We start from the raw sequence: 26,783 nt of genomic DNA, 5'->3' as shown, positions 1-26,783 counted from the left end.
GTAATCCTCTTTATTCCTCTTCGACGAAATTTAGGGGCAACATCTATTACATGCACATGCACATTAGTGAGTGTCTATATGAACATTTAAATTGTTAACATCATAAAACAGTCAAACTTAAACCAGTAGTCAAGGTTTACATTAAAATCGAACTACAACTAGAAGACACTTTATTATTTAGAGATTAACTTGATGTAAATGTTCACAATGTACCATACAAATGGGTAGTACACAACAATCATGTAACAAATTTATTCATAACATGGTTCCGAGGATTGTAGCACCTCGAAAAGGGATACAAATAGAGAGAGATCAAAGTTATAGTGCTTGGTTCGAAAAACCAGTGTCGAACAAAAGCTGTTAGTTTAAACATATATCACTGAACAAATATTGGTGTTGCAGCCATAGATTATCAAACTAGATATGTGCAATGTAGACCATTGAACAAATAGTAATAGTTTGGACATATAATACTGTGACAACCCCGACTCATGGTTAACGCTAATTCATGATTAAGCATACTAAGTAAATGATTAGGATGAAATTCTAAATTAATTATGTGAGTGTGTTGCTTTAAATGCATTCTTATCTGTTTAATATAGAAAAGACATGTTCATGTTTTGACTTCGATTTACGAATTGACAGCCTTATCGACAACCGATTCAGAAATTGGCTTGTGCTATAGGCTAATTAGGATTTATAGAATTTTATGGTAAGTCTAATTGAAATTTGATATAGAACAATTAGATTAGAATAAATAATGTTAAATTACTTTAGCTTGAGTTATTTACACATTTGCCATTGGTGGGCCTTTACAAGGCCATTTGTTTGATTTCTTCATATGTTGACACACCTTTAACCCCCATCATCTTGCACAAAACGTGAGAGAGAAAGAGTAGGAAGAAATTAAACCCACCAAGAGAATTGCTTGAAATTTAGAGGAAATTGGAGAGGGTTTGAAAGATTTACAACAATTGGAAATTCAAGACTTAAGGTAGGAATCTACCCTTTTAATTGTGAATTGAAGTTGTTTAATGCATGGATTCATGGAAATTAGGGACTAAAGTCAAGAAAATAGCTTAAAGAGTAGATTTGAGAATTAATTCATGCATGCATATCCCTATCATGGAATTTTGAAGTTGTTTTCATGAAATTCTCTCATGCATGTTCATATTATAGTTGTAATCTAAGAATTCATCATGTTTTTGGAAAGAATGGCTCATTTGATCACGTTTTGGATGCCATGAATTCAAATAAACACATGCATGGCATAATTACACCATGTTCTTTCATTTTCAAGTTGATTTGTGCACAATTGGCATACTTTTGGGCTTTAATTTTATGAAATGATCTTTAAATCATAATGTGTTATGAGTTTCTAAGTATTTTCCAGAATTTTGGCCCAAAAGGATGAGTTTTGGCATGTTTAATCCATGGTTTGAACTTTGGGAGCAAATCTAGAAAACCCAGAATTCTGCTTCCTCGCTCGAGCGACCACCTACATTTTCATACTCTGGCTTGAGCAACAGAAGGCTGGCTCGAGCGTAAATTGCAAACTCTCAGAATTTTGCGTGTGTAGAAGCACGCTCGAGCGACGAGAGTTGCGCTCGAGTGAAGAACTGTGTCTCATGCTCGAGCGAGCATCAAGCGGAGATTTTCAGCAACCAGTACTTTTCACATTTTTGCAGACTGCTCGAGCGAAGGAGTCTATGCTCGAGCAATCACTCACATTCGGTATGCTCGCTCGAGCGAAGGAATCCACGCTCGAGCGAGACCCCTATTTTCAGCAAATTTTGAAAAACATTTTCAAGTACATTTTTGCATCCTCTTTCCATCCTAGGCATTCCTAGGCCATGTTTAAGGTACCATAATGAGGAATGATGAACTGGAACTACACTAAAGCAAGAAAATGGGCTAAGTTACCAAAGTTGGATATGTAATTTAGTATGCACTCGTTTTGTAACTGTGTAGGTTTTGCACCTAAAAAAGCTGATTGGCCTGCTTATAGCCCTGTGATCTGTGAGTAACAATGTTGTAAGGATATGTTCGATCGTATTTATTTTCAGATTGATAAATCATATTGCTTTCTGAAATGATACTTTTATCGATTGAATGATGATCCTATTTTGAACTGTATTCGTGGCATCCATAGCGTATTGTGATTGTTATTGTTATTGACATCGTTATTGTTATATAGATCTCTGTTAGTTTCAAATCTTGGAACTATTGTATGATGGCCATCAATTGATTGTTCGGTCTTTTAATACCTAGTGTATTGTTGCTATTGGATGTACCACGTTTGACCTAATGAATATGATGAATCGAATTGATCGAATTGAATGATTGATTGACAAATGATATTGATTGACAATGTTCTAATGCTAATCGATTGTTTCAAAGACTGTAAAGGACATCGTTCTTAACCTCTTTACACATTTGTTATTCACTGGGCTATAGCTCACAGTTTATATATATATGTAGGTGGCCAGACACCGGACTAGAGCTAGACGCGCCGACTTAAGCTCCTGTTTTGTCAAGCCAACCATCGCGCCTCATATCGTGGTTCCGAATCTACACGAGTCAAGACTGTTTTGGGGTGTTTTAGATTCACCCTTTTGTCCCTGTTAATGTAGTGAATGTTTAAGACTTGATTGTATAGTTATGGTGAAGGGATTAGGTCCCTAACCTGTATGCTACCTTGTATATGTGTTTTTGGTATGTATATATATATGACTATGAATGTGGTTGTGTCCATAAAAGTTTTTCCCATTCAGGTTCTCACGGCTCATTGGACGATGTAGATTATTGGATGGCTTCCGCTAGCCCCTTTATATTGTATTATTGTTTTTATTGCTAAACAGGCCTTCGGTAATCATGGATTACTAGCCGATTACGATGCTAAACCTATAGGGACGGGTTTGGGTCGTGACAAATACCGAACAAATGGTAGTGGTTTGGTCATAGACTATCGAACCAGATCTAGACAAATTGCAAAAAACGCTGATGGTCGTGAATGGAGGGTTCGAGAGAGTCGCTGGAGCTGGGACTTGGGTAGTGATGAGGTGCGAATGAGGTGATGGAGAGGGGCTGGAATGGTTGTGTGGCCAAAAAAAGGTGGTGAATGGTTGACAAGGGTTGCCGGAAGTGGGAAAAAAGAGTTGTTGGTAGAAAGCTTGTGGTAATGGTAGGGGTTGAAAAAGATGGGTACTTTTGGGATTGGATGAGGTGCCCCCCCTCCACCAAAAAAAAAAAAAAAAGTAGAGGTGAAGGGGTTCAAAGAAGAGGGGATCCAATTAACAACACTAAAAAAAGGTGATAGAAAAGAAAACAACGAAAGAAAAGATCACAAAGTAGAGAGTGAGAAAGGAGACAAATCCGTTTGGATCGTAGGGTGAGAAAAAAAAATAAAAAATTACTACGGTCTCTCATCCTGGTAAGAAAATAAAAGAAATGAAGTGAAATGATTTTGTTTTCTCATTATCATGTTTGGATGTGTAAAAAAGAAAAGCATATGAGAGAGTGATATGAGTAAGATTTATTTTTCTTTCTTTGTGTTTTAAGAGACAGTTTTTTAATATTATAATATTTTACAATCAATTAATTTATTTCTTACAAAATCTTACTACTTTTGATAATAATTAAAATAAACTTTATGCCTTATTTGGAGAGTGGGAAAAAAAGCCAAAACCATGTCACATCACTTTCTCTATTTTTGTAAGTACAATTTTATTTATTTATTTTTATTTTATAAAAATCTCAAAAATCTCTCACTTTGAGCATCTCTAATCCAGCATAAAATGATTAATCAAATTTCAAATTTGATGAGAAGCGCCAAATGATGTGCTTCAACCCTGTAACCAAAATCTTATCAAATAGAGGCAAAACTAAAACTTTCATCAAATGAAAGGAGTCTTTCATCTTTCATCAAATTTAAATTTACTGTTAGGCCGGACATCCTCTCGGATGCCCACCAAGAGTAATTTTGACAGCTTTTTTGTTCATGCTCGAACGAGCTCTAGGACATCCGTTCGGACGTTTTCTCGGACAACTGGAGATGTAAAAATATTTGATGAAAATTTTAATTTTAACATTAGAGTGAACGATATCAAATCAAATTTTATTCAAATTTAATAAAATTTTTAATTCATCACTAGAGATGGTCTTTATAATAAAACATGAGAAAATAATTGACTTTTGTCATCATCACTTATCACTTATTTCTTTAAATTATATGCACCTTTAATTATATCATTTTATTTCTTAATTATAATCAATTTTTTTAATCATGACTCATAAAATTTTAATTATATCTCATGTTACATTTAATTATGATATATTTTTTGGGGATGCACTAATAAATCCCAAATTAATAACTTATACACTGTTTAGTCCTAAAAGTTTTCTTGTAAACTGAAAGGTCCCATTACAATGTTTCAAACATCATATTAATGTTTCGAACATTAGATTTCGAACATCAGATTAACGTTTCGAACATTAGATTTCGAACATCAGATTAATGTTTCAAACATTAGATTGATGTGCAAATGGGACTAAATGGAGCATAAGAAAACTTTTAGAATTAAATGGTTCAACTTTTCAAAAACTAGGACTTATGGGTAAATTTTCCATATTTTTTTAAATTATGACAAATAAATTGAAATTATCTAAATTTTCTTTTTACATATGTTAATGTTTGCATCATTTCTTACCAAATCACCCATGTAAACGGAGCGGGGGAGAGAGAGAGAGTGCGACGGCTGAAGAAGAGGAGAGAAGACAGAAAACGCAGAGAAAGAAGACCGAAGAGGATCAGAGAAGACGAACCAGAGAAGAAAGGCAAGACGTCCTCCGCGACGAAGCCAGGTTCATCCTCCAACTTGCAATTGAAAAATTAACAGGTTTGGGGCTTTTGATTTGGAGTTTTTGATTGAGGATTTAGATTGAGAATTGAAAAATTAGGGTTTTTGATTTGGTTTTTATGATTCTCTCGTATATATATTATATATATATATACATACTAGTGAGAGTGGCTGTGTGCAAGGCACGCAACCTAGTGCCCATTATAAGTGTCTGCTATATGTTGTAGAAGTTTCCTTAATTGTTGTTCATTGTTTTATTTATTAATTTTTGTTAGGAATCAGAGCGAAAATTAAGAGAAGAAGGGGAATAATATTGCATTAAGAAATTCTGAAGTGAAATTTTGAAGCAATGAATACCACACCTATAAAAGAAACCCAAAATAATTAAAAAATACCAACAAGAGTCACTGATAAATGTAACAGTACACGTTTCTAAATTCTTCCAATCATAAAAACCATCATAGGGAAGCATATATAAGAAATTACACTGTTTAAGACAAGCCTAATATGTAGAAAATAATTTGTATAATCTCCTAATCTGTAGATATGTCTTTTAATCAAATGATTGAGAACAATGAAGAAAATATATAAACATAATGAGATACGAACATTGTAGAAATGAAAATGATGAATTTATGTTTATCAATGACAAATAGTGTAAAAGTTCAGCCTAGGCATAACTATTATGTTTCTCCTTGGGACTAAAATAATGAAAAACTATTAACTTCCTTTGCGGATTCATAATTTATGCAAGTTGGGTTGCATCTATAGAGTCAATCGTTCAATTATTTGCTCAGAAAATGCTAAGAAAATACAACTAAATGGGGAATTATATGCCACTTAACAGCCATTTTTTTCCTTTTCAACTTTTTTTAGGGTGCACTATTAGAACCCATTTTAAATTATACAGCAGATGGAAAATTAAAGAGTCTTATCTAGTTAGATGATGCACTACATCATTAGAGTACAAAAGTTTTTTTCAAACAACAAATTTCAAAATTATTCTAAAAGATGAAGACTATTTAAGCTATTCTTGGTTATTACATGGTTAAATTTTTTTTAGTTTTCCAACCCTGGTAATCTTTTATGATCATCCCAACTACAAGTTGTGCTTTCAATCAAATACCTTCCACCAAAATCAAGCAAACCAAACAAGCCACCATGCATTCAATCAAACACCTTCCACCAGAATCAAGCAAATAAATCAATCAAACCACCAAGCCACCCCAAGGATTTTAATTTGTATTCAAGGCAAAAATTTATGCATTAATGACCAAGTTATAGGTGCTTGATCAAAAAGTGTCACGACCCGAACCCGCCCTTTGAGTGGTGAAAGAAAGATCCCAGAATCTCTGTAACTCGCACAGACGGCTCGAGGGTCGTTCTTGTGTCTAAATCGAAGCCCCGGAAGCAAGCTTTCCAATGGTTCTAGCCAAATTCAAAGTGTGGAAAGAGAAAAAGGAAAAAGAGTGAAAACTACTCATAAGACAATTATTTGAATCAATGTTTTTGGTTCAATCCTACTTTACCATCATGATACCACTTCAATCAATATTCTAAAATAAATCAAAGCAGCTCCAAGTACAATAATAAGAGTGTCAAGAGTAATTCCACTAGTCCAAGGAATACAAAGTGTTACAGAGAGAATAGAAATAAAAGATTTGGAATGTAATTACGAATGGTATGACTTGTTTCAGATTTGAATAGTAGTGGTGATGGATCTGAAAGTGGTGGTAGTGGATCTAGAAACAGTTGTGGTAGATTTGGAAGAGGCAATAACAAGTTTGTAGATATAAATGACACTCAGTTCAAATATGGACTGTGATTGCAAATGACAACGATTCATTTTAGATCTAAATAGTGGTTATGAACAACAATAGCGGTAGTGGCGTCAATGGGAAGATGGTTGAGGCAAGGTAGAGAGAGAGAGAGAGAGAGAGAGAGAGAGAGAGAGAGAGACGTAAATTGGAATTTGTTGTAGTGTTTTTAGAATATTTTCACCATTTATCTCAAAACTTTTCCTTGTCCTACTAAAATTTAAAATTCAGGGACCTTAACTAGTATGCAATCTTTCAATGTTCCATAACTCTTATAAAAATATGCAGAGGGATCTATCTTTAATTCCCCTTTTTAATAATAGTGAATGTATACAATAATTCATTATAAATGTATATTTGATAAATCTCGATGAATAAGTTTTAAGGCTTTGTTTGCTTTGAGATTTTAGAAATTATTTTTAGATGAATTTTCGTTTGTTTTTGCTATTTTTTTTCCCTTCATATTTTAGTTATTTTTTTAAAAATGTTTAGATACATCAAAATTAGATGCATCTAGAAAGTAAAAAAAATTAACCATAGTATGAAAAAAAAAATCACTAAAAAAAATGAAAGCCCAAACAAATTTTTGTTTGATTTGAGTAATTCTTTTAATATTTTAGTCAATTTGTTTTACTTTTTAGATGCATCTTGATTATATGCATCTAAAAAGTACAAAAAACATTGAGTAAAAAAAAAAAAAATCCACTAAAAGTAAATAAAAACTCATCTAAAATAGTTTTTGAAAAATCAAACGAAACAGACACTTAAGTTTTATTGAAAACAAAATAAGTAAAATAAAAATGATGATATTTTAAAATTTAAAACATTAAAAAAAAAATACAGGTGCTACATTAGCGTGTTGTCATGACCTGTCAAGTGCCTTACACAAAATCCCTACCAGAGGAGGTTTGACGCATTGGAGGCCAATGGAAGGATCCGGAGCCTTCCGATAGGATTAAGAGAATGCAATAATATTGTCTATCATTTTAGAACTTGTATAGAACATTGTAGAATAGATTCTAGATAGTTCTGGAAAGGTTGTGGAAGGTTCTAAGAGGATTCCACACACCACATTAATTGTACATTCTAGAATAATCCTAGAAGGCTACGTTCCCTATATAAAGAGAGGCCTCATTTGGCCAAACCACCAAATGAAGTCATTTATCAACATTCTCCAAGAGTTTTTCTCCCTAGAGTGTTTTTCTCTTTAAAATTGCTTGTGTGCAAAACTTGCCCCGCTCTCTTTTAAGTAGGCTAGCTTAGGTGCAAAGCAAGCAATTGATAAGCATCTAAGGGCGCATGGTTGGCTTGAAAAAAAAAACTAAGACCGTACGGTTGGCTTGAAAAAACTAAGGTAATGATAGTGGGCTTGAACTTCATCTCGGGTTTCCACACTATCTTTGAAACTAAGGTCATGATAGTGGGTTTTAGCTTCATCTCGAGTTTCCACAATTGAGGATAAAATGGTTCAAAAAATAATAATCATATAAAATGAAACTTTGATCTTGATCTGTTTCAAAAAAACAATAACTATAGACACCCTATATTGACTGACCGTTAAGACTTAGGTGCTTGCATGCTTCCTGATAATGAAATGGTAAAACTTTGTCTTCAGAGATACTTGAAGTTGCTGCAAGATGCTATATCACTCTGTTTTAAGCCAAAACTATATTTTTCCAAAAAATGAACATTTTACCTCTAGACTAATTTGTATTCAAATCTACCTTTTTGGTCCCACTTAGAAGAAAGGAATGAGGAAATGTCCGGTTGAATATGAATTGACGACATTTTCAAAAACATTGATTGATTTTCATTAAAAACGTCAATTGGGAGTTAATTGGGCTTTCTTGATCAACAAGCAGGCCCAAGGATCAAGGAATTGACTTGGAACCAACTAGGCCAGTAGGTTGACCAACACATGGCTACACTCTTGGAGAGTCAGTTTGTACGTTGCATGAAAAATCCGCATGTCTACATGAAATTTTGCACATCGAGTTTATGGTTGTATGTGTGCCCTAATTGGGCAAGTGTGGTTGCACAAGAGGAAGGGCGGCCACATGTGCGGTCAGCCATCCCAGATTCCTTTTTCATTTGAGATTGTGTTGCGTTTTGGACAGAAGGCGCTGTGAGTTAGCCATGTAGGAACCGAAGCTACACCTTCTTAGCCTCTAAGGCTCCCATGGCGTATAAAGGCATCCCTCTACCTCATCTTTGAAAGGGATCAAGAGTTTGTGCAATTTTGAGTTGATTAGTTAAGTTAGAAGAGTGAGATCTTTACCCCATAGCTCCTATTTCGAAACCCAAACCCTAATACAACAACTTATGAGTAATCTAAAATAGATCTTGTTAGGACCCTTATATTGTCAATCCCGCGAACAAACACATTTGAGTTGTATTATTGTGATTCTGAGTGTTTTGTTTCTTCTCTTTGGCGTGTTAAACTGCATAGACAACTCAAGCAGTCATGTTTGTGCTCAAGCGCAAAATTGGATCATCCAGTATTTTAGTCTACAGTCTGAGATACTAAGAGGTGGTGTTTACTGCTCGAGCGGTAAGTCTTGTACTCGAGCGAAGTGACAAGTGTGAGTTTTTTACAACTGCCCCTAGACACACCACTTGAGCGGTCTTTCCTGCGCTTAAGCGGTCTTCGTGACCCTATTTATTTTAAACGGCCTTAGATGCTCATTTCAGGGGAAACCATTAATAGGTGAATGAGAAATTGACTCCAAAGTGAACCATTTGAGTTTGGTTTTAAAACAAAGTTTATTTGATTTAAAATTAATTTGATTTAAATTAATTCATTATTTATTTGGGTCAAAATTGAACCACATTCAATACGAAATTCAAACCTGTTTGAAAGAATAATCATGTCTGTTCTATTGCACTTATTCATTGGAAGAATTGTTTCTCTTCATTGAGAAGTCATTATGACTGTTCGAACAGTCACCATTTTTTTCTATATAATCAGGTCCCCATTGCATTCATTAAACATCGAATTCATCTTGAGTTTTTCCTCTTCTTTGGCGCTCTGTACTTCTTCTGTAAAAGAGAATTCTGCATAGTAAGGTTCGCCAGACTTGCAGTGGTTGTGTTGCTTTTGCAAGGTTCGATTGTTGTATTCTTGAGACGAACGACCATTAAAATCTTGTGAGCACCGTAGTTGGGGACGAATTTGTCTTAAAGAAATTGTGTTCAACACAAGTCTCGATCAACTTTGATTTCATTTCCAGATTTATATTCTATATATATATTTGGTATAATTATTACATGTTTCACACGGTACACATAAGCATTTAATCCAACAATCTTAAGACAAATTCGACATTCATTTTTATAAAGAATTGTTTTACTACATTTTTCCTTTTCAAATACATGATATAGATTAGAATTTTTGTGTGTGTCTTGTGTAATGTCTGATTTGTTACAAACAGAACATTATTGTGATTATTTTGATCACCAACACCGCGGAATCATGGCGCGCACAATTATTTTGAAAGAGGCATTTCTGATGTATTGCATCTTTCTTCTTGTTATGATTTTAATATTGATTATATTTTGTATATTTTTGGTTCTGTTTAATGCAAAATTAATTTTGTATTTTACTGGTTTGATTAATACCGAATTTGGTTATGTATGTTTGTGGTTTCATTAAATACATACTTTGTATTTAAAAATACAATCGGTATTGTCTTTATAATTTTAAAAATGTTGTTGAAAGTTCATTATGAATATTTTTTCCTATATAAACTTTTTGTTGTAAATAATTTTCTTCTATATATATATATTTTTTATCTCATCTAATTATCCCATGTTATATAACTTATATCCCATCATACTACCATTTATAATTGTATCATATATTTAATCATTCATTCCATTGAATTTCACCAGAGAGTAATATTATTTTTAATATTGAGTAATGTTTAGTTTATTGAAATAAAAAGTGAAATGTAATATAATATTTTTATTAGCATCCCAATAGGATAATCTTATTTGTATTGTAACGAATCAAATACTACTTTCAACACTAAATGTATTATATTTCTGAAATTTAAATTTAGGAACATTTACTAATAAATCCTATATTCATGACTTATGAACCATTTAGTCTCGCACATATTCGTATGTACTCATTAGTCCTATCTTACATTAAAATCTCTCAAATGAAGTATACTCACATCTAAAAACATAATAAGACAATAGTGCATACATTAGAATGTCCCATTGTCACGTTTAAAAATGACACATTTAACAAAAGTTTAACAAAATAATAGTACACAAATGTCCCATTGTCACATTTTAAGAAGAATGATGCATTTGGCAAAAAGTTTAATACAATAGTACACACATTAGAATGATATCCCATTGCCACATTTTAAGAATAACACATTTGACAAAAATTTAATAAGCCAATAGTACACAAATGTCCCATTGTCATATTTTAAGAAAAGTGACACATTTGGCAAAAGTTATAAGATAATAGTGCACATGTTAGAATGATGTCCCATTCACAATTTAAGAATGACACATTTGATAAAAGTTTAATAAGACAATAGTGTACAAATAAAGCATACTCACATTTGGAATATGTAGAAAATGTAGTGAAAGGACCTCATGGTGTACCTTTTCTGTGTTCGTGTTTTGTTCGATAAACTAGGACCGCAGGACATGGCTGAACAAACTTTTTGCTTGGTAGGAAATGGCTGATCAAATCAAGTTTGTTCATGTCCTACCAAACGGGCAAAAATTGATTAATTAGTCATGTTTTGTAACACCCTAGAAACAATGATAACCGATACGCCTCATAATCCTCGAACATGCATGCGGAAGCTTAACAATCTCAACCATTTAATATCATAAACATTTCCAAAACTATAATTTATTCATTTACCTCCTTAAAGTATTACAAAAGACAGCACGTGCGTTAATACATTTATTAATCCTGGATTATGAGTTGATATCATGTGACCTAAATGTATGAACAAAAGTAAATAAATACAAGTTCATACCCTAAAGGCTACAAATTTCCAAGACTTCTCTTGGTTACGTGGATCAAAACGCAATATAAGGAAAGCCTTAGGCTTGCACAAAACAAATTTGCAAAAAAAATGAGCGTGCAACTCCAATGTCCTCCCAAGTTATCCCCTTAGTGGAGATACACCATCAGCACCTGAAAGTTGGTTTCCACATAGGGTGAGCTAAAGGCCAATAGAGATAAGTTTAATGACATGTATAATGTTTAGCAAAGCCATATGGTAAATGCATATGAGATGCCATTACAAAGACATGCATTTTCTCTTTTTAAACAATATTATGCCAGAGTTCAAATCACAGTTTTATATACCTTTGCTTCAAAATAGAAAAAAAGGGTAGTAAATACATACACTGGTAATCTCTAGGTACGTGTTAGGAAGTAGGCTTTGAAAGCACTACCAAAGCCACTTTATTGGCAACTAACCGGAAGGAAGGCATCCTAATGAGCGCAAATTTCTGGATTTTCACGAAGGACACAGAGGCCAACTTAATTAACCATAACCACACCTCCTAACTAGATTCACCATGGTATTCACCCATTTTTCTCAAAATGATACTTTTCAATGCATAAGTAAGAAATAATGCTCCAATGGAATGCATGAGTGGATGGATTTCAGCTAACCTAGTTCTCATGCAATTTCTACAACAAGCAATGCTATCTTTCACCAATAACCAAAACAATTATCTCTATTCAGTATATTCCAAACTGGACAATATATAAATAAAAAATATAACCAATCACTCCCACAACATTTTCACAACGAATAGTCTTATCTTAACATTTCTCAAAGAAATCTCATTTATTTCTATATAGTTCAAAACCATGATTCCACAACAAAACCAACATCATAATTCACTTCTCAACCTTGAACACCAATCAAGGGTTTGGGTAAAAGATTTGGAGTTTTCATTCTTTTTAAAACCAACTCATCCATTACTAATATAGTTCATTATTTTGAATTCCCAAATTGAGTTTTGGGAAAACCTTACGAAAGCCCTTCTCTAAACATCAAAACATACGATAATCAAACCCAAATCCCTCAAAATGTTACTCTAATCAAATATCACATAGCAAAGTTAAATAACATGCAAATTATTAAAGAAATCTCTACCTCAAAGCAAGAGGAAGGATGAACATTTCCCAAAATCGACGAAGACGAAAACCCAAAATTCTCAGATTAAAATGATCCTCTCCTCAAGCCCAACCTTAAATCCCAAAGCATGAATATCAAGAAATCTATGGATCAAGCAAGAACGGAAGATTTAAACAAGGATTCTAGACAGAGATGAGAGCAAAAAAGGAAAAAAGATCTGTGTAGAGAGAGAGAGAGAGAGAGAGAGAGAGAGAGAGAGAGATGTCAAAAAGTGAGCAAAAATTGACTTTCCTCGTAACTTTATGCAAATAGATTGCTTGAGCGTCAGACACAACATATCGCTCGAGTGAGCAACCCTAGGCTTGAGCGAAAAAACCAAACTCCTAGAAGTACAAACTGTAAATAGACCACTTGAGCGACCAAAACACCGCTCTAGTGAAGAAACCCCTACTTTCAGAAGTATAGACTATAACCCAAAATCTGAGAGAAAGAAAATACCACTCGAGCAACCGGAGCACTGCTCGAGCGAACTCAAGTCCACACATCCAAAATCTCACCAAAAATCCCATATCCCACACCTATTTCAACATAACTCAAAAACAAATTCTCAACTTCAAAAAACAATATAGGATCAGAATAGATGTCAACACTACTAATCAAATACAAAACTTAAAACCAAAGAGTATAGAAGTGTTGGATCTTAACCCGGGCAGCTATATGTTTGGCTATAAAAGTCTGAACAAACTTATATTGTCCAACTACCAAATGTCGAATAATTTCACTTTTTTCGGTGAGTGAGAATCGAAAAGAATTTTGAATTTTTCAAATAATACGAAACTATGCTAAGATAATTGAAAATCTTACCCTAATATTTTTTAAACACGAAAATCTTGCTTATTATTTATTTATGTTTGTTTTTTGTTGTTTATATATATTCTTTAATCTGTCGATGGATGGAGAGAGTGAGAGATAGAAGAAAGGGTGGAGGTGGTTGGTGGAGAGAATGGATGGTCACTAGGTGGCGGTGGTTGGTGAAGGAAAAAGGGGGGTTGTGGTGGTGGTGGTGATGAAAAGAAAAATGAAAGGGTGTAAAGAGAAATGTGAAGAGGAAGGTTTTGGGCATTTAGTCCTTAATAATAATTTTATAATTGGACAAAAATGTAATAAAAAATTAAAATGAGGGATGTAATGAGCTAAAAGTGTTGTGTAAGTGAAATTTCTCCTACAAAAATTCTTAAAACGTCCAAAATTTTGGGATAGTTACGAGTTGATCATGTGAATTAAACTTATTTACTAAGAGGTCCTACTTCAATTTTCACTAATAAATTTAGTACTGTAAAAATATTTTTAAGAAAATACAATTCAACTACTTACAATTCTTTCGTCATATTGCAATACAAAACTAACACAAATAGACTTAAATAAGTTAAAACTCACAAACAAAATTCAAAATGTCTCAATCATTTATTACTTCGATAAAATTTCTAGTATTATTACTAGCACCAAACGATCAGTCCACCAACACAAAATACATCTAAAAAGTCTCAAAATTTTGTTAATTATCAAAACGAGAGGTAAATATGTTAAAAAATATTCACTCAGAATTTATAAGCAAATAAATTTAATCAATAAGACATACTAATAATTATTCAAAATTTGAACACATGTTATAGATTGTCTTTAATAGAATCTGTGAGTAAATCCACCGTTGCTAAATATGTTATAAATTGACTTTAAAAGATCTTACACAATATAGTAGTGCAAGGAAAGTTTTGGATAAATGAGGTATACACAATCAAAAGTATCTGTGGACATAATAAACTGAGAAAATAAGAAGAGTAAATTGGTGATAAAATCTAAGGAGAGTGAGTTAGGCCTAGTGGATTCTTTTTTTTTTTTTTGTTGATGAGAGGTTTACTCTTTGTGAAATAGTTTGGTGAGAAGTCCTTTTATTTATTTTGAAAGACATTTTGTTTTCAATTTTACTTCTTAATTTATCTATTGACTATCTGTTCAAATTTTTCCCTATTTGTTCACAATTTTTCCCTATCTGTTAAAAAATTTTCATATTTGTTCAAATTTTTTTCCTATTGTTTAATTTTTTCCGAATTGTTTAATTTTTTTACCTTGTCTATTTAATATTTTAATGTTTTTAATTCAAATTTTCCTTATCTGTTTAAATACCTGACCAAATTTGATCATCTGGTGAAATTTATCTATTCAAAAATACTATCTGTTCAAACTATCTATTAAAATTCTATGATCTTTTTCCTATCTGTTGAAAATGAACCCAGATTGAATATGTAAACAATAAATATTTTCCCAATCTGTTCTCTCTCTGTTGCAATTTGTTTCAAAAAAAAAAAAAAAAAAGACCAAAACAAAACAAAACAAAAAAATCAACAACTATTGTTGAAAATCTATCTATTCAAATTCAACAACAACATCTATCTCCTCTAAAAATTCTCTATGTTGAGTTGTCAGCAAGCCCTCTTCAGGAAGTATTCTCTAGGCTTTATCTATTGATGATCTCAGTGGTTGAGAGTTGGATTACAGATAAGGCATAGAAAATCCAACTACACAAAGAGGGACAAATACATAATTCGTCACCCAATTTAACCATGTGATCAGAGAATATATAGGTTCAAGATTTTATTATATCAAAGACTCACAAAGATTTTATGATCAGAGGATAGGTTCAAGATTTTATTATAGAAAAAATTTCTTTTATCGTATATGATGATAGCAATGGAAGCACCTTTGTAGTACATTGGGGTCAAGCTGTGGTACCCTTCTTGGCCGGCGGTGTCCCAGATCTTGAATTTCATTGTTGTGTCATTTATCACCACCATTTGAGAGAAGAGCACTGCTTCGATCGTCGATTCCTATAGCCATCACCATCAATTAACACAAAAAATTAAACACTTCAAAAAGAAAAAAGGGAAAATTTTGGCAAAACCCTAAAAAGGCTCATCAACGGAGAATTGAAGAGAAATGGAAAATCAGTACATGAAATTCGAGAAATTGGCTTTTGACAAAGCGCAAGACCAAATCTGAATGAGGTTGACTCGGTCGAGTTGCAGATCTAAGTTGTCGAAGTACCGATCGACAACCATGGCGATGATGATGGATGTTGACGATGAACGAAGGATTTCCAAGGGAGGATATGAGAAATGTGAAAGCCGGCGATGATCCGGAGTTTGTTCTAAGCGTCGATTTGGTGCTCAATGTGTTGTCGGGAATGATGTCCGATGCGTACCGCCGCTCACGGTGGCTGCGACAGTCACAAAGAGAGAGAGAGAGAGGAGTAAAAAGAGAATATGATACCTTAGAGAGAGATTTGCGACAGTCGATAACCCAGAGAGGAGGGAGATGAAGAAGAGAGAAGAGAGAGAAGAGAAAAGGGAGGAGATCTGAGATCTGACCATTGCGACGGCGAGATCGTAGTGATCGGAGCACCACGGCGGGGACATCAGAGAGAGAAAAGGGTGAGAATGGTTGTGTTGACGGTTGAAGAGGAGAGAGAAGAGAGAGAGAGAGAGACGTGCGACTGTGTAGGGTTTGTTTAGAAAATAACATATATATACAAAAAAGTATTTTGGTCATCTTATTTAAGCTTGTCATTTTGGACAACATATTTAAACGCTTGGACTTTTGGCCAAACAAGATTAAGATTTGGACTTATAGACTGAGTGCCCAAATAAGAATTGTATTTTTTCTATTTCTTTGTAATTGGACACAATTTTAAAGGGTAAAATTAAATGTAAGTAAATTATTTGATGATGTCAAACATTTTATGTTAGTTTTTTAATGACAAAGTAACAGAATAGGAAGTATGTAATAAAAAATTAAACCTCAAGGGAAGTTGTTGCGATTTCAAAAACTTCATGGGTATTTTTGCAATTTTATTAAACTATAGGGAATGTTAGTATAATTGAAAACTAAATCTCTGAGAGGTTCTGTCATTTCAAAAATCTTATGAGATGTTTATGTAATTTCATTAAATTATAAAAAATGCCATTGTAATTGAAAACTAAGTAGGTGTTTGGTATGCACTAAAAAAGTGTAATTTTTTTTTTGCATACATACACTTATTTGGGTCACATCAATTAATATTTATCAACATCTTCTCTCTACTTTTCTACCCACTTTCTCTACTTTTCTATTAATTTTTTTGTTTATTTATAAAATGTCAAAAAGTACATTTATTTAGAAGATGCCAAACCACCCTCTAAATCTCAAAAAAGATTTTTACAATTTTATTAAATGCCAAAAGAGATCAATATAATTAAAAATTAAACTTTAAGGGAGGTTTATACCATTTAAAAAAGTTCATAATAGATTTTTACAAATTCATTAAACCTCAAGGGAGGTTAATGTAATTTAACCAAAAATTGAATCTATTGCGGGGACTCGAAATTCAAGATTTCCCTCTCGATTTGATGTTTTGGATTAAAACGTTAATTCGAAATGAACCAAGCTAATCAGTCACCTGTGACACTTGAATAGACACCACACCACCAGTACAAGCACTTGACACCATTCGCTCCTTTCTATTTTCACGTGTCAAACTAATATTTCATTGGTCGATGATTTAAATAAATGATTGTTTAAAATAACTTAAATATGTATATTTTTTAAGTTTTTACAAAAAAAAGGTAATATGTCTAAAAAAAGATAAATAAAAAAATGTGCTAATATCCAACTTTCCAAACTATCTGTAATTCACCTCAGGGTTAGAATAATTTCCTTCTTCACATACATACACACACTCCCTCCTACCTATAAGTGTATTTAATTTTTTATCAAATCTTTCGTTAAATTTAAATTTCATAAAAATTTTAGTGAAAATGAAATTTAATCATTTTATCAAACTTATATCAAATCAATGAAGAAATTTTTTTTATCAAATTAAGGATGAACCAATTCTTTCACTAAATTTTCAATAAGTTCTTTTTTTTTTAAAAAAAAAAAAAAATTTGATTCCGCCTCAAAATAATAGTCCCTTTTGAAGAATTTAATTTTTTTAGTAATACAATTATTACATTTAAAAAAAATAATTTTTTAAAATTACCCTTTGATAGTACAGTACATTTTTTTTGGAAATATCAATTGCCATAATTGTACTTTTTGTCTTGTTAATGAATTTAAAAGGACAAAATAAAAAAATTATATTATTTTAGTCGTTAATTTTTGAAAATAACTTATATTTTAGGACAATAAAAAATAAAAAAAAGAACTAATATTTTGAGATGGAGAGACTAATAAAATTTAAGATAAAAAAAATCATTTTATTCAAATATTAGAATAACCCATATCAAAACAAATTTTTATTCAAATTTAAAATCAAATAAAAAATTTAATAAATGATTGGAGATGGTTAACCAGTATCTGTTTTTCTTGTCAGATCAGCTGTTTCCAAAATTTTCATAACTCATTTCTTAATTAAATTCATTAATCAACTTTTATTCTCTTGAAATTCAAAATTCTCTCTCTCTCTCTCTCTCTCTCTCTCTAAATGCATATATATACTTGCATACACATACAGGTATTTAGTGGAATTTCGATATGCTATTGGAGTTGTTGTAATGAAGGAGAACAATCTTGAAATGGAAAAGCTTCAACTGATTGATATTTCTTCTGAAGATGATTTTCTTATTGCTTCTTATTTGCGCGATAGCTTTCAAGACTTTCGACTTTCAGGTTCTCCTTAATCTTCCTTCTTATATGTAGTTATGTCCATATCTACGTTTGTGTTTGTTTATCTCGGTTATATACAATTGTTTTACAGGTTTCAAATTTCCAATTCATTCTAAAACTAAACGAAGGTTGGGGTTTGAGGATTTATTTTGATGTTTGTTAATTATGAAAATCTTGATGAAGCTTGATTTTGTGAATTGTGACATGTTCTTGTATGAAAGGAACAGCTTCTCTTGATCTCAATTGGATTGTTTATTTTTTATTTTTGGAAAAATCTCTATTGGATTTTTGTCATTTCCTTTAAGTAACTGTGTGATGTAGGGGAAAGACTTTAAATTGTACTTGAAGGGTGAAGTTGCTTATTAATAGCAAAATCAAAGAATCCAATTTTGATCAGATAGTTTATTAGTATCTACTTGTTTATATATATATATATATATATTCTTCAAAACCAAACATTGTAGGGTTTGGGAAAGATTACAGCATTCACCCGAACTTCTTCCACCCAATTTGATTCGGATTTTGGAGTCCCTCTCCTCTAGATTTGACATTCATTGCAACCTATGAAATATAGATACTTCTGGATGAGAGTTGTATTTGTATCGAATATCAATACTTCTTAGATACTAGCATAAACCTATTTGATACCTCTTAAATGTATCTATAATTTGAAATTTATTTTATTTTATTTCAAACAAGTACTAAATTGGCTATTCAATTGATCCTAAAATCAGAATGTGTGGAGAATTGATCTAAAAGAGAAGATCAAAAAGTTTTGAGCAGAACTAGAAGAGAGAAGAAGATACAACAGTCAAAACCTTAATCTCACAGAAATGGCCACAACCTTTAACTACTCAATATTATTATCTCAAAGCTAACCTAAAACTATTACATAGAGCCATATATACAGGCAACGTAGGAAACCCTAATTAAAAATAACAAAGTAAATCATGTCATTATTTGGAAGCCTAATCTGTAATAAAATAAGCAACTAAATATACTTAGGTTTTAATTAAATTATTAATAATAATAAAAAAATAAACGTAAATTAAAAAAATGCAAATAAATAAATCCACATATCACGTTCTGCATCGTCTAGATCATGTGTCTAACTTATTTTGAAAGTTGAGTATTTCTTGCATAGCATTAGAGTAATTGTTAGGATAAATACAAGAGTAGTTTCCAGGTAAGAAGAGTTGGGAAACATTGAGAATAAAGTATGTCAAATTTGGTCCAAGTTCGAGTGGACATAATGAACCCTCAATATATCTTATATGAATATATTATCAATATTAATATATAAGGGGGCTCATTTTGGTGTTGATCATGTACTGAAGTTGTGTATTATTTTCCTTCTATCAAGTTATGGACAATAATCAAAATTCTCACAAACTCCTTTCCACTTAGAAACATTAAAATCAACTTCCCACAAATTCACATCCTGACAACTTCTCCCGAAACTGCTTTTCACTTGCCACTCTTTCAAGTCAAATGGTTTCCTATACGAATTGGAGGATGTCTGTGGTGCCAGTGCTATTATGGATCAAGTGTTTTCCTGCTTCTACTAGTGTTGCAAATTGAAGTGTAACATTTTTGCTCAAAGGCCTCAAGGTAGGTTGGGTCTTTGATTAGATAATGATTGTCATTCAGTTTCTTGTTGAAGTGGAAAAAACAGAGTTGCAAAGTACATCGTCTCTGTGTGTATTATATAGATATATTTGCTCTATCAAAGAGGAATAGACTTTCCAATTCCTCCAAACCAATAGTATAGAGAAGAAGAAAATTCAATTATCTCCTTGGATTTGCTCAGTAATTTTATACTATCATCACCACCTCTGTTTAAATGACATCACTTAAAAGACTTTTCTTCATTTTTACGTACATATACATCTACCATAAATTGTATGTATGTGTATAAAAGTTATTTTGACTTTTTTTGTGTGATGTGTATGAAGGTTTTCATAGTCACTGTCGCTATATGCTTAGCTAGATATAGTGATCTATCTGCCTACAATTTTCGTTTCATTCACTGTTATTAATTTCCTATGTCAAATGTGTTACAAAGAGATTAAATAACTTCAATTTGATGATGGTATTATTATCCTATGAGAAAAAAAAACAAAAATTGATGATATTCTAAACAAAAAATTAAATAGAGACTTTAAATATTTTGTTGATTACTTTTTTATTTTTCTTTTTGTCCATTTTTTTTTTATAAAATTTACTGGGTTGTTGATGTTTTGAAGTAATTTAAAGCATCATTTCTGGTAACGTTTCATTTATACCATAAATTTTATAGTTAGAATTGTTTATTGTCTTTCAATGATTTATGCACACATTGTGCGTGCTATGACTTCTAGTAGTTTGAAAAACAGTCTTCACAAAATTACTTTTTAAATTTATATATGTTTATATATTGTCGTATCCTTAACATAATCCATATCATAATTTTCCAGAATTTGTAATAATGTATCCATATTTTGTCATACCTCTATCTTGTATCCCATTTCTTGCTTTGTAGATTGCAACTAGTCACTTAATCTCTACCAATACAACACTTTGAATTTTTTTGCGTGCCATGACTTCTAGTAGTTTAAAATTAAGACTATTTGGTAGACTAGAAAGTCAACACATACTTTATGTGCATGAATACACCGTAGGGAAGCATTGCAACTCTTGATGGTAGTGGAGTTATATGCGGAACGTGCGACTGGAAGTAGAGAGCCTACATACTTCATGGTGGATATGTAACTGTGTATATAAAATAACTATGTGACTCTCAAATGATTTGATTAATTATCACCATCTGAATAAATTAATCAATTTTTATTGAATTTTTTCTAGAAATCGAAAGTCTGACTCGGCTTTGCCAAATTAGTGTTTCCTAATTATAGATAAATAAAGAAAAATAGTCTATCCTAAAAGATTTATGACAAAATTACTTTTTAATTTATGTATATTTTTATATAAGGTTGTATCCTTTAACATAATCCATATCCTACTTTTTCAAAATTTGTATCGATGTATCCATTTTGGGTCATACCTCTATCTTGTATCCCTCTATCCATGCTTTATAAATTATAACTAGTCACCTAATCTCTGCCAATACAATAGTTTGTACTTATGTCTTAATGTGAGATAACATAAGTATATTGGAAGAAATACTCTTTAATAATCTAATTGTAGGTTATATAGTAGGCGAATGATATTTCTCTGCTCCATGTAGGCATGTTTATATTCTAATTCTAATTTTCATGTTTTATTGTTTATCAGTGTTAAGACTAATAATCAATCCATTAGAATAGACCTGTGTTTCTAATTCTTCAGTTACTTTCGGGGATGGGAGCAAAATTTTAAGAACCTTAATTGTTCCTTTATGGTAGGTCTGAATTTCTGATATTGTTTTATTTGTGAGATATTTCATAGTTCTACATCATCTTTGACTCTTCCATTTCCTGATAACTAACACATCAATATCTAAAGGACTCTAATTTGCTTAGGTTGCATGAAAAACCACCAATAGATCTTAGTTTCTGCATCAACATTAGGATCAATTCTGCAGTTACTTGAACAGATACATTCTTCCATTTTCAATTTTAGCCTGAAACATTTTATTCTTGAATTCATTTTCACAGTAGTGTGGGAGAAAATAGATGAGCAAGAAGGTTTCAAGCTGTTTGGGACCACAGATTCTCGAGAACCTAAAAATGCAGTAGAAATACTCGAGCAAAGGGAGCAAAAGCTCTTATTTTATGAATCCACTGAGTTGGGAAGAGCAAGCAACTTGCGCAAAAGTTTAGCTTGGGATAGTGCTTTTTTCACTAGTGCAGGTATGCTTTTACAAGAAATCTGAAATATTTGGTGCCTTCTGCCAATGTTAACTCATTTCATATGATTAGAGCGAGTTAAAATTTGAAGTCATTAATGCTTCATGCCTGATCAGGAGTTCTAGATCCAGAGGAGTTGTTTATTATAAATAAAGGATTTCAGAAGGCTGAAGCTCACCTATTACCCGTAATTCAAGAAGATCTGTGTAGGTGGAGATATGCAGACTCAAAATCTACATTAGATAGTGATGACTTCTCTTTGGACAGCAACCAAAGCACTGAGGTTGATCTGTTTGAAGAAATAAGAGCATCCATTGAGAAATCCAATATAATGTCCAATATTTGCAAGTCAGTTTGCAAATCAGGAGTTGGAGAAGCCCACAAACGGGAAACCCACTGTAAGTATATTGCAAATTTAGAACAAATTTTATTGTGAATGGAAGAAGAAATTTTTGCCTGTTCATTTTGTATGGGAATTGCAATGTGATTGCATTTAAGGTATTCCAAAGAGATTTAATGGGTAATCGGGCCTTCCGCTATTGTTGAAGTAGGAAATATTGAAACCTCACTTGTCCTAAATTCTTTTCTTACTCTTAGGCTTTGTAAGCATAATATCCTGTGTTTAGGAGGTTGGTACATAGCATTAGTGTCTTGTAAAAAATGTTATATGGTCTCCCTTTTTATGCATCTGTTTATCACAAACCTATGCTCAATATCTATGATTGCTTCTTTTCAGCCTTGAAGAAACTTCGTGACATCTCTCGAAATAGGGTATGTGCTATTGATTGTAGTCTTTCATTGTAATTGTTCTAGCATTTATTGAGAAATTAAGTTATCTTATATCTAAATATCAGGTGAAATCCACACCAACTTCTAGAAGGCAAAGCGTCTATATGCAAGGATCAAAAAGAGTTAAGGAGGTCGCCCATCCACAAATTGTCCAGGCATGTATAAATCGAAGAAAATGAGATTATATAGTTCCTTTTAGTATTTAGTATGCGTAAGTGTTCATCATCTCGATTGCTCAAATTGAAAGGCTGCATTATTATTTATAACTTACAAGTTACAAGTTTGTCCAGGCATGTATAAATCGAATACAATGAGATTATATAATCCTTTTAGTATTTAGTGTGCATAAGTGTTCATCATCTCGATTGCTCAAATTGAAAGGCTGCATTATCATTTATTACTTACAAGTTACAAGTTTGTCCAACTTTTGGTAGTCTAACATGTTGGATATTTAGTCACAAGATTGTGTAAGGAAATGAAACTGTAACTCTAGGATATGAATTAACTGACTCAAATTAATTTGATCAATACAGGATGCTGAAAAGAATGGTGAATCTAATTCGTTTCCTCATAAGTCACCCAAGATATTAGGCAGGATGAGCATGGTGTCGGCAGGACAAAGAAAAAAGATCTCCTTAGGTGCGGACCATGTCAAAATGGGAAATAAAGTTGCAACCCTTGGATCTGGTAAGAACCATCATATAATTTAAAAGTTCCTTTCTTCCACTTCTAATGGAATTTACATCAAAATGCATGGACTGTTACAGGGAAAGGTTTGATAGTATCCAAGAAATATGGATTGGGGAACTCATGTTCCACTAGCTCTACAACATCCCTTGAATCATCATCTTCAGTTTCTGTCACCACCAGTAATGATTCATCAGCTTCTTGCTCTGCATCTGGTAGTGCTTCGTCGTTGAAATCTTCTTCAAACTCGAGAAGTAAAGCAGTTTTCAGGAAAAGTAGACTTGCTGCCTCTGGTTCAACCTCCAAGACTCCTCTCAGGTGCTCACTAGGAGACAAAATTGTGTTGGAAAATCCTGGTTTGTCCACCCCTTCATTGTCCATGTCAAACCATTCTTCTTATAAATCACCTGCTAGCTCCATTGATGGATGGTCCTCAGAATTATTATCAACTGCCAACCAAAGCACCAACTGTTTAGAGGTCAGTTTTCATACCAATACTTCCAGAGGAGCTTGTTTAGGAAATGATGCTACCCAAGCATTAAATTTTCAGAGTTGCCCACATGATGAATGTTTCGATGATCAAGAAAGTCAGCAAACAAGGTTTCCAAATCTATGTCTTGAAGTAGTTAGGGGAACTGCTAATGATCCTGCAAAATCAACCAGGAATTTCAAACCTTCGGGTCTCCGAATGCCATCACCAAAGATTGGGTTCTTTGATGAGGTAGTTTTATTTTCTTCCAATTTATTTAGTTCTATGTTATGAGTATTACCTTGTGAAGTCAGTATTTCAATCAAGTAAAGCTTATTTGCTTCGGCAGGACAAAGCTACGATGTCGACGGTAGGTGGAGATTTCCTGTTTCATTTTGGAGCGCAGAGTGCTTTGCCTAATATCAGTGGGGTGACAAACAGAAAAAGGTCGGATAAACTTCAGACTACTAGAATTTTACTGGAGAATGGGGATACAAAGCTTGGTTCTGTGCAAAATGAAGTGATAAGTCCTTCTTTGAATGCCATTCGCAGATATGCAGCACAGAATCAAGAGCTAGATAAAAATTCCCCAAAAATGTCCAGCACGTCTGCAACCTCGAGATACTTACCAGGGAAAACTTCAAAAGGTCAGACTGATACATCTCCTCTATTGTGCAGAGAAAATTGCTCAAGATCTAGTAAAGCTATTGATGGGGGTCATAATTCAAAAAAACTAGGCCTGCATTCTAGTTTGAAGGCAGAAAGGAAAAGAACAGAAGGGATATTGAAAAATGAAATGGGTGGACAGAGCAAGAGGCCAATGACGAAAGAACATAAAAGGGCCAGCTGGCGCCCTCTTGAGAATGATCCTTATTCACTTCATGACAATGAAAAAGAAAACATACCTAGTTTTGAAGATCATGTTAATGGTTTAAGTAGATGTTTGGAGGTCATTGATCTCAATAGGGACGCGGTGATAGAGCTCGAAGGGAAGAGGGGTTGCTGTCATTCCCACCTTGGTGACAATTTTGCTGAAAATGACAGAGCCCCCATATATTCATCATCCTTCTCTAAGGGGTACCATTTTTCCCACCAGCAGGTTTCACCAAATATGCTGTCAAAGACTGGACCACTCTCTCTTTCGACGACAGTTGAGTTCATGCCCAGCACAAGAACTCCATTGGCGGACAAAAATTCTGCTCCCATGTAGCAGCAGATTAATTCAAGTTTATAACAGAATCAGATTCAACAGTAGATGAGGCAGCAGAAAAGGGTGCCAAAACACTCCATTACATGGCATTGGAGATCAGAATTGCTGAGTTCTACTCATAAGTCTTGTGCAAGTATGCCTACAAGGTACGTGCCTTTTTTTTTTCCCTTCCTGAACCTAGGATCAACATTTCAAGGCATGGGTCTCTGTTCTATATCTCTCTCACTTGAGTTTATTCATCTTTAAGTTGGTTCTTCTGTGAACACTTCCCATATATTAGCAAATTGTACGATCAAGCTTGTCATTTTGTGTTTTTTGATTGTGCAAGAGTTTAATTGGATTGGAGTTCATAGTTCTTGTACAGGAAAAATTGTTCCTGAATAAACACATACTATTTGTCGGATCAGATATAATAAATGTGTTGTATTTCTCATCTGTTTTGAGATTTGAATTCTAGCGTATGCTTGCACCATTGGATTAACACATATAAACGTGGAGAAAACAATTAAGGTAATATAGAACATCATTAAAGTTGATTTGTCTAGAGTGTCAAAATTATCAAATTCAAAATTACTGCAGACACTCAGATTCTAAATCTGATAAAACAGAATAGTTATGATCTGATCGGCTGGAAAACAATGCCCGTTTTTAACAAGAATTTGATATGATGGGTTCGACTTGTACATTATGGCCTCGTTTGAAAATTGGTGTAAGATTTGTGAGTCGACCTGATTCATAATATTATGAAATTATAACATATTAGTAACTTGGAAACAATGGAAGATATTAATAATGCTATGGAGAATTTATACAATGTTTTATTAACATAAGATATAAGATGAGAATATTATTTCTTATCATTAGACTTAATGCTAACATTCTTGACATCTCCTGTATTTTGTTTTCGTGATCCATGGACTTTTTGCCATGAAATAAGACTATCTATTATATAATGGCCCACATGTGACTTAATTGGATTGCCACGTGGTTTCAGAAAAAAAAAATCAAATAAGTTGTTTGGACAATGTAACTTTTTTATTTTTTATTTTTTAAATTTTGACAATCAATCATATTTGACTTATTATGTTTTTATTTAAAATATCAATGTCCATAAAATTACTTTATAACAATAGCACAGTTCTTTGTGGAATTGGGATTCTTGCTGTGCTTACTGCTGTGAGGCCCATAGAGGACTTGTCTAGATCTTTTTTGATGATTTGAATCATTTATATTGTAAGATTCGTTGAGTAGATCATTTATGCTAAAAATCAAGTAAATTAGATATCTGTAACCCGAT

General features: G+C 32.8%; 1 protein-coding gene across 9 annotated transcripts; it reads left to right on the top strand.

Moving 5' to 3' along the window:
- Positions 1-4,679: 4,679 nt before the first annotated feature.
- LOC114303205 (uncharacterized) lies at positions 4,680-25,921 on the top strand. Of its 9 annotated transcripts, none has more exons than XM_082883015.1 (10): positions 4,680-4,863; positions 18,353-18,507; positions 22,140-22,334; positions 22,448-22,729; positions 23,068-23,102; positions 23,186-23,275; positions 23,654-23,807; positions 23,888-24,528; positions 24,626-24,723; positions 24,955-25,921. In XM_082883015.1, the coding sequence occupies exons 2-10, from the start codon at positions 18,393-18,395 to the stop codon at positions 25,484-25,486; spliced, it is 2,142 nt and encodes a 713-aa protein (XP_082739141.1). In that variant the 5' UTR covers positions 4,680-4,863; positions 18,353-18,392; the 3' UTR covers positions 25,487-25,921. The 9 variants fall into 9 exon arrangements, with proteins under 9 accessions (XP_082739141.1, XP_082739140.1, XP_082739138.1 ...); XM_082883014.1 differs by having other exon boundaries at positions 4,680-4,898; XM_082883012.1 differs by having other exon boundaries at positions 4,680-4,898; positions 24,829-25,921.
- Positions 25,922-26,783: the final 862 nt, after the last annotated feature.

The sequence above is a fragment of the Camellia sinensis genome, chromosome 8 (assembly GCF_055761805.1).
Source record: "Camellia sinensis isolate YWXY chromosome 8, ASM5576180v1, whole genome shotgun sequence".
Lineage (NCBI taxonomy): Eukaryota > Viridiplantae > Streptophyta > Magnoliopsida > Ericales > Theaceae > Camellia > Camellia sinensis.
This window is presented reverse-complemented; position numbering and strand designations above follow the sequence as displayed.

What these genes read in the sequence shown, in the direction of transcription:
- LOC114303205 (XM_082883009.1), top strand. Translation starts at nt 18,393, where the DNA reads ATGAAGGAGAACAATCTTGAAATGGAAAAGCTTCAACTGATTGATATT. An exon ending in TGCTTTTTTCACTAGTGCAG is followed by an intron (nt 22,335 to 22,447) that starts GTATGCTTTTAC and finishes ATGCCTGATCAG; the next exon opens with GAGTTCTAGATCCAGAGGAG. An exon ending in AGATTGGGTTCTTTGATGAG is followed by an intron (nt 24,529 to 24,625) that starts GTAGTTTTATTT and finishes TTGCTTCGGCAG; the next exon opens with GACAAAGCTACGATGTCGAC.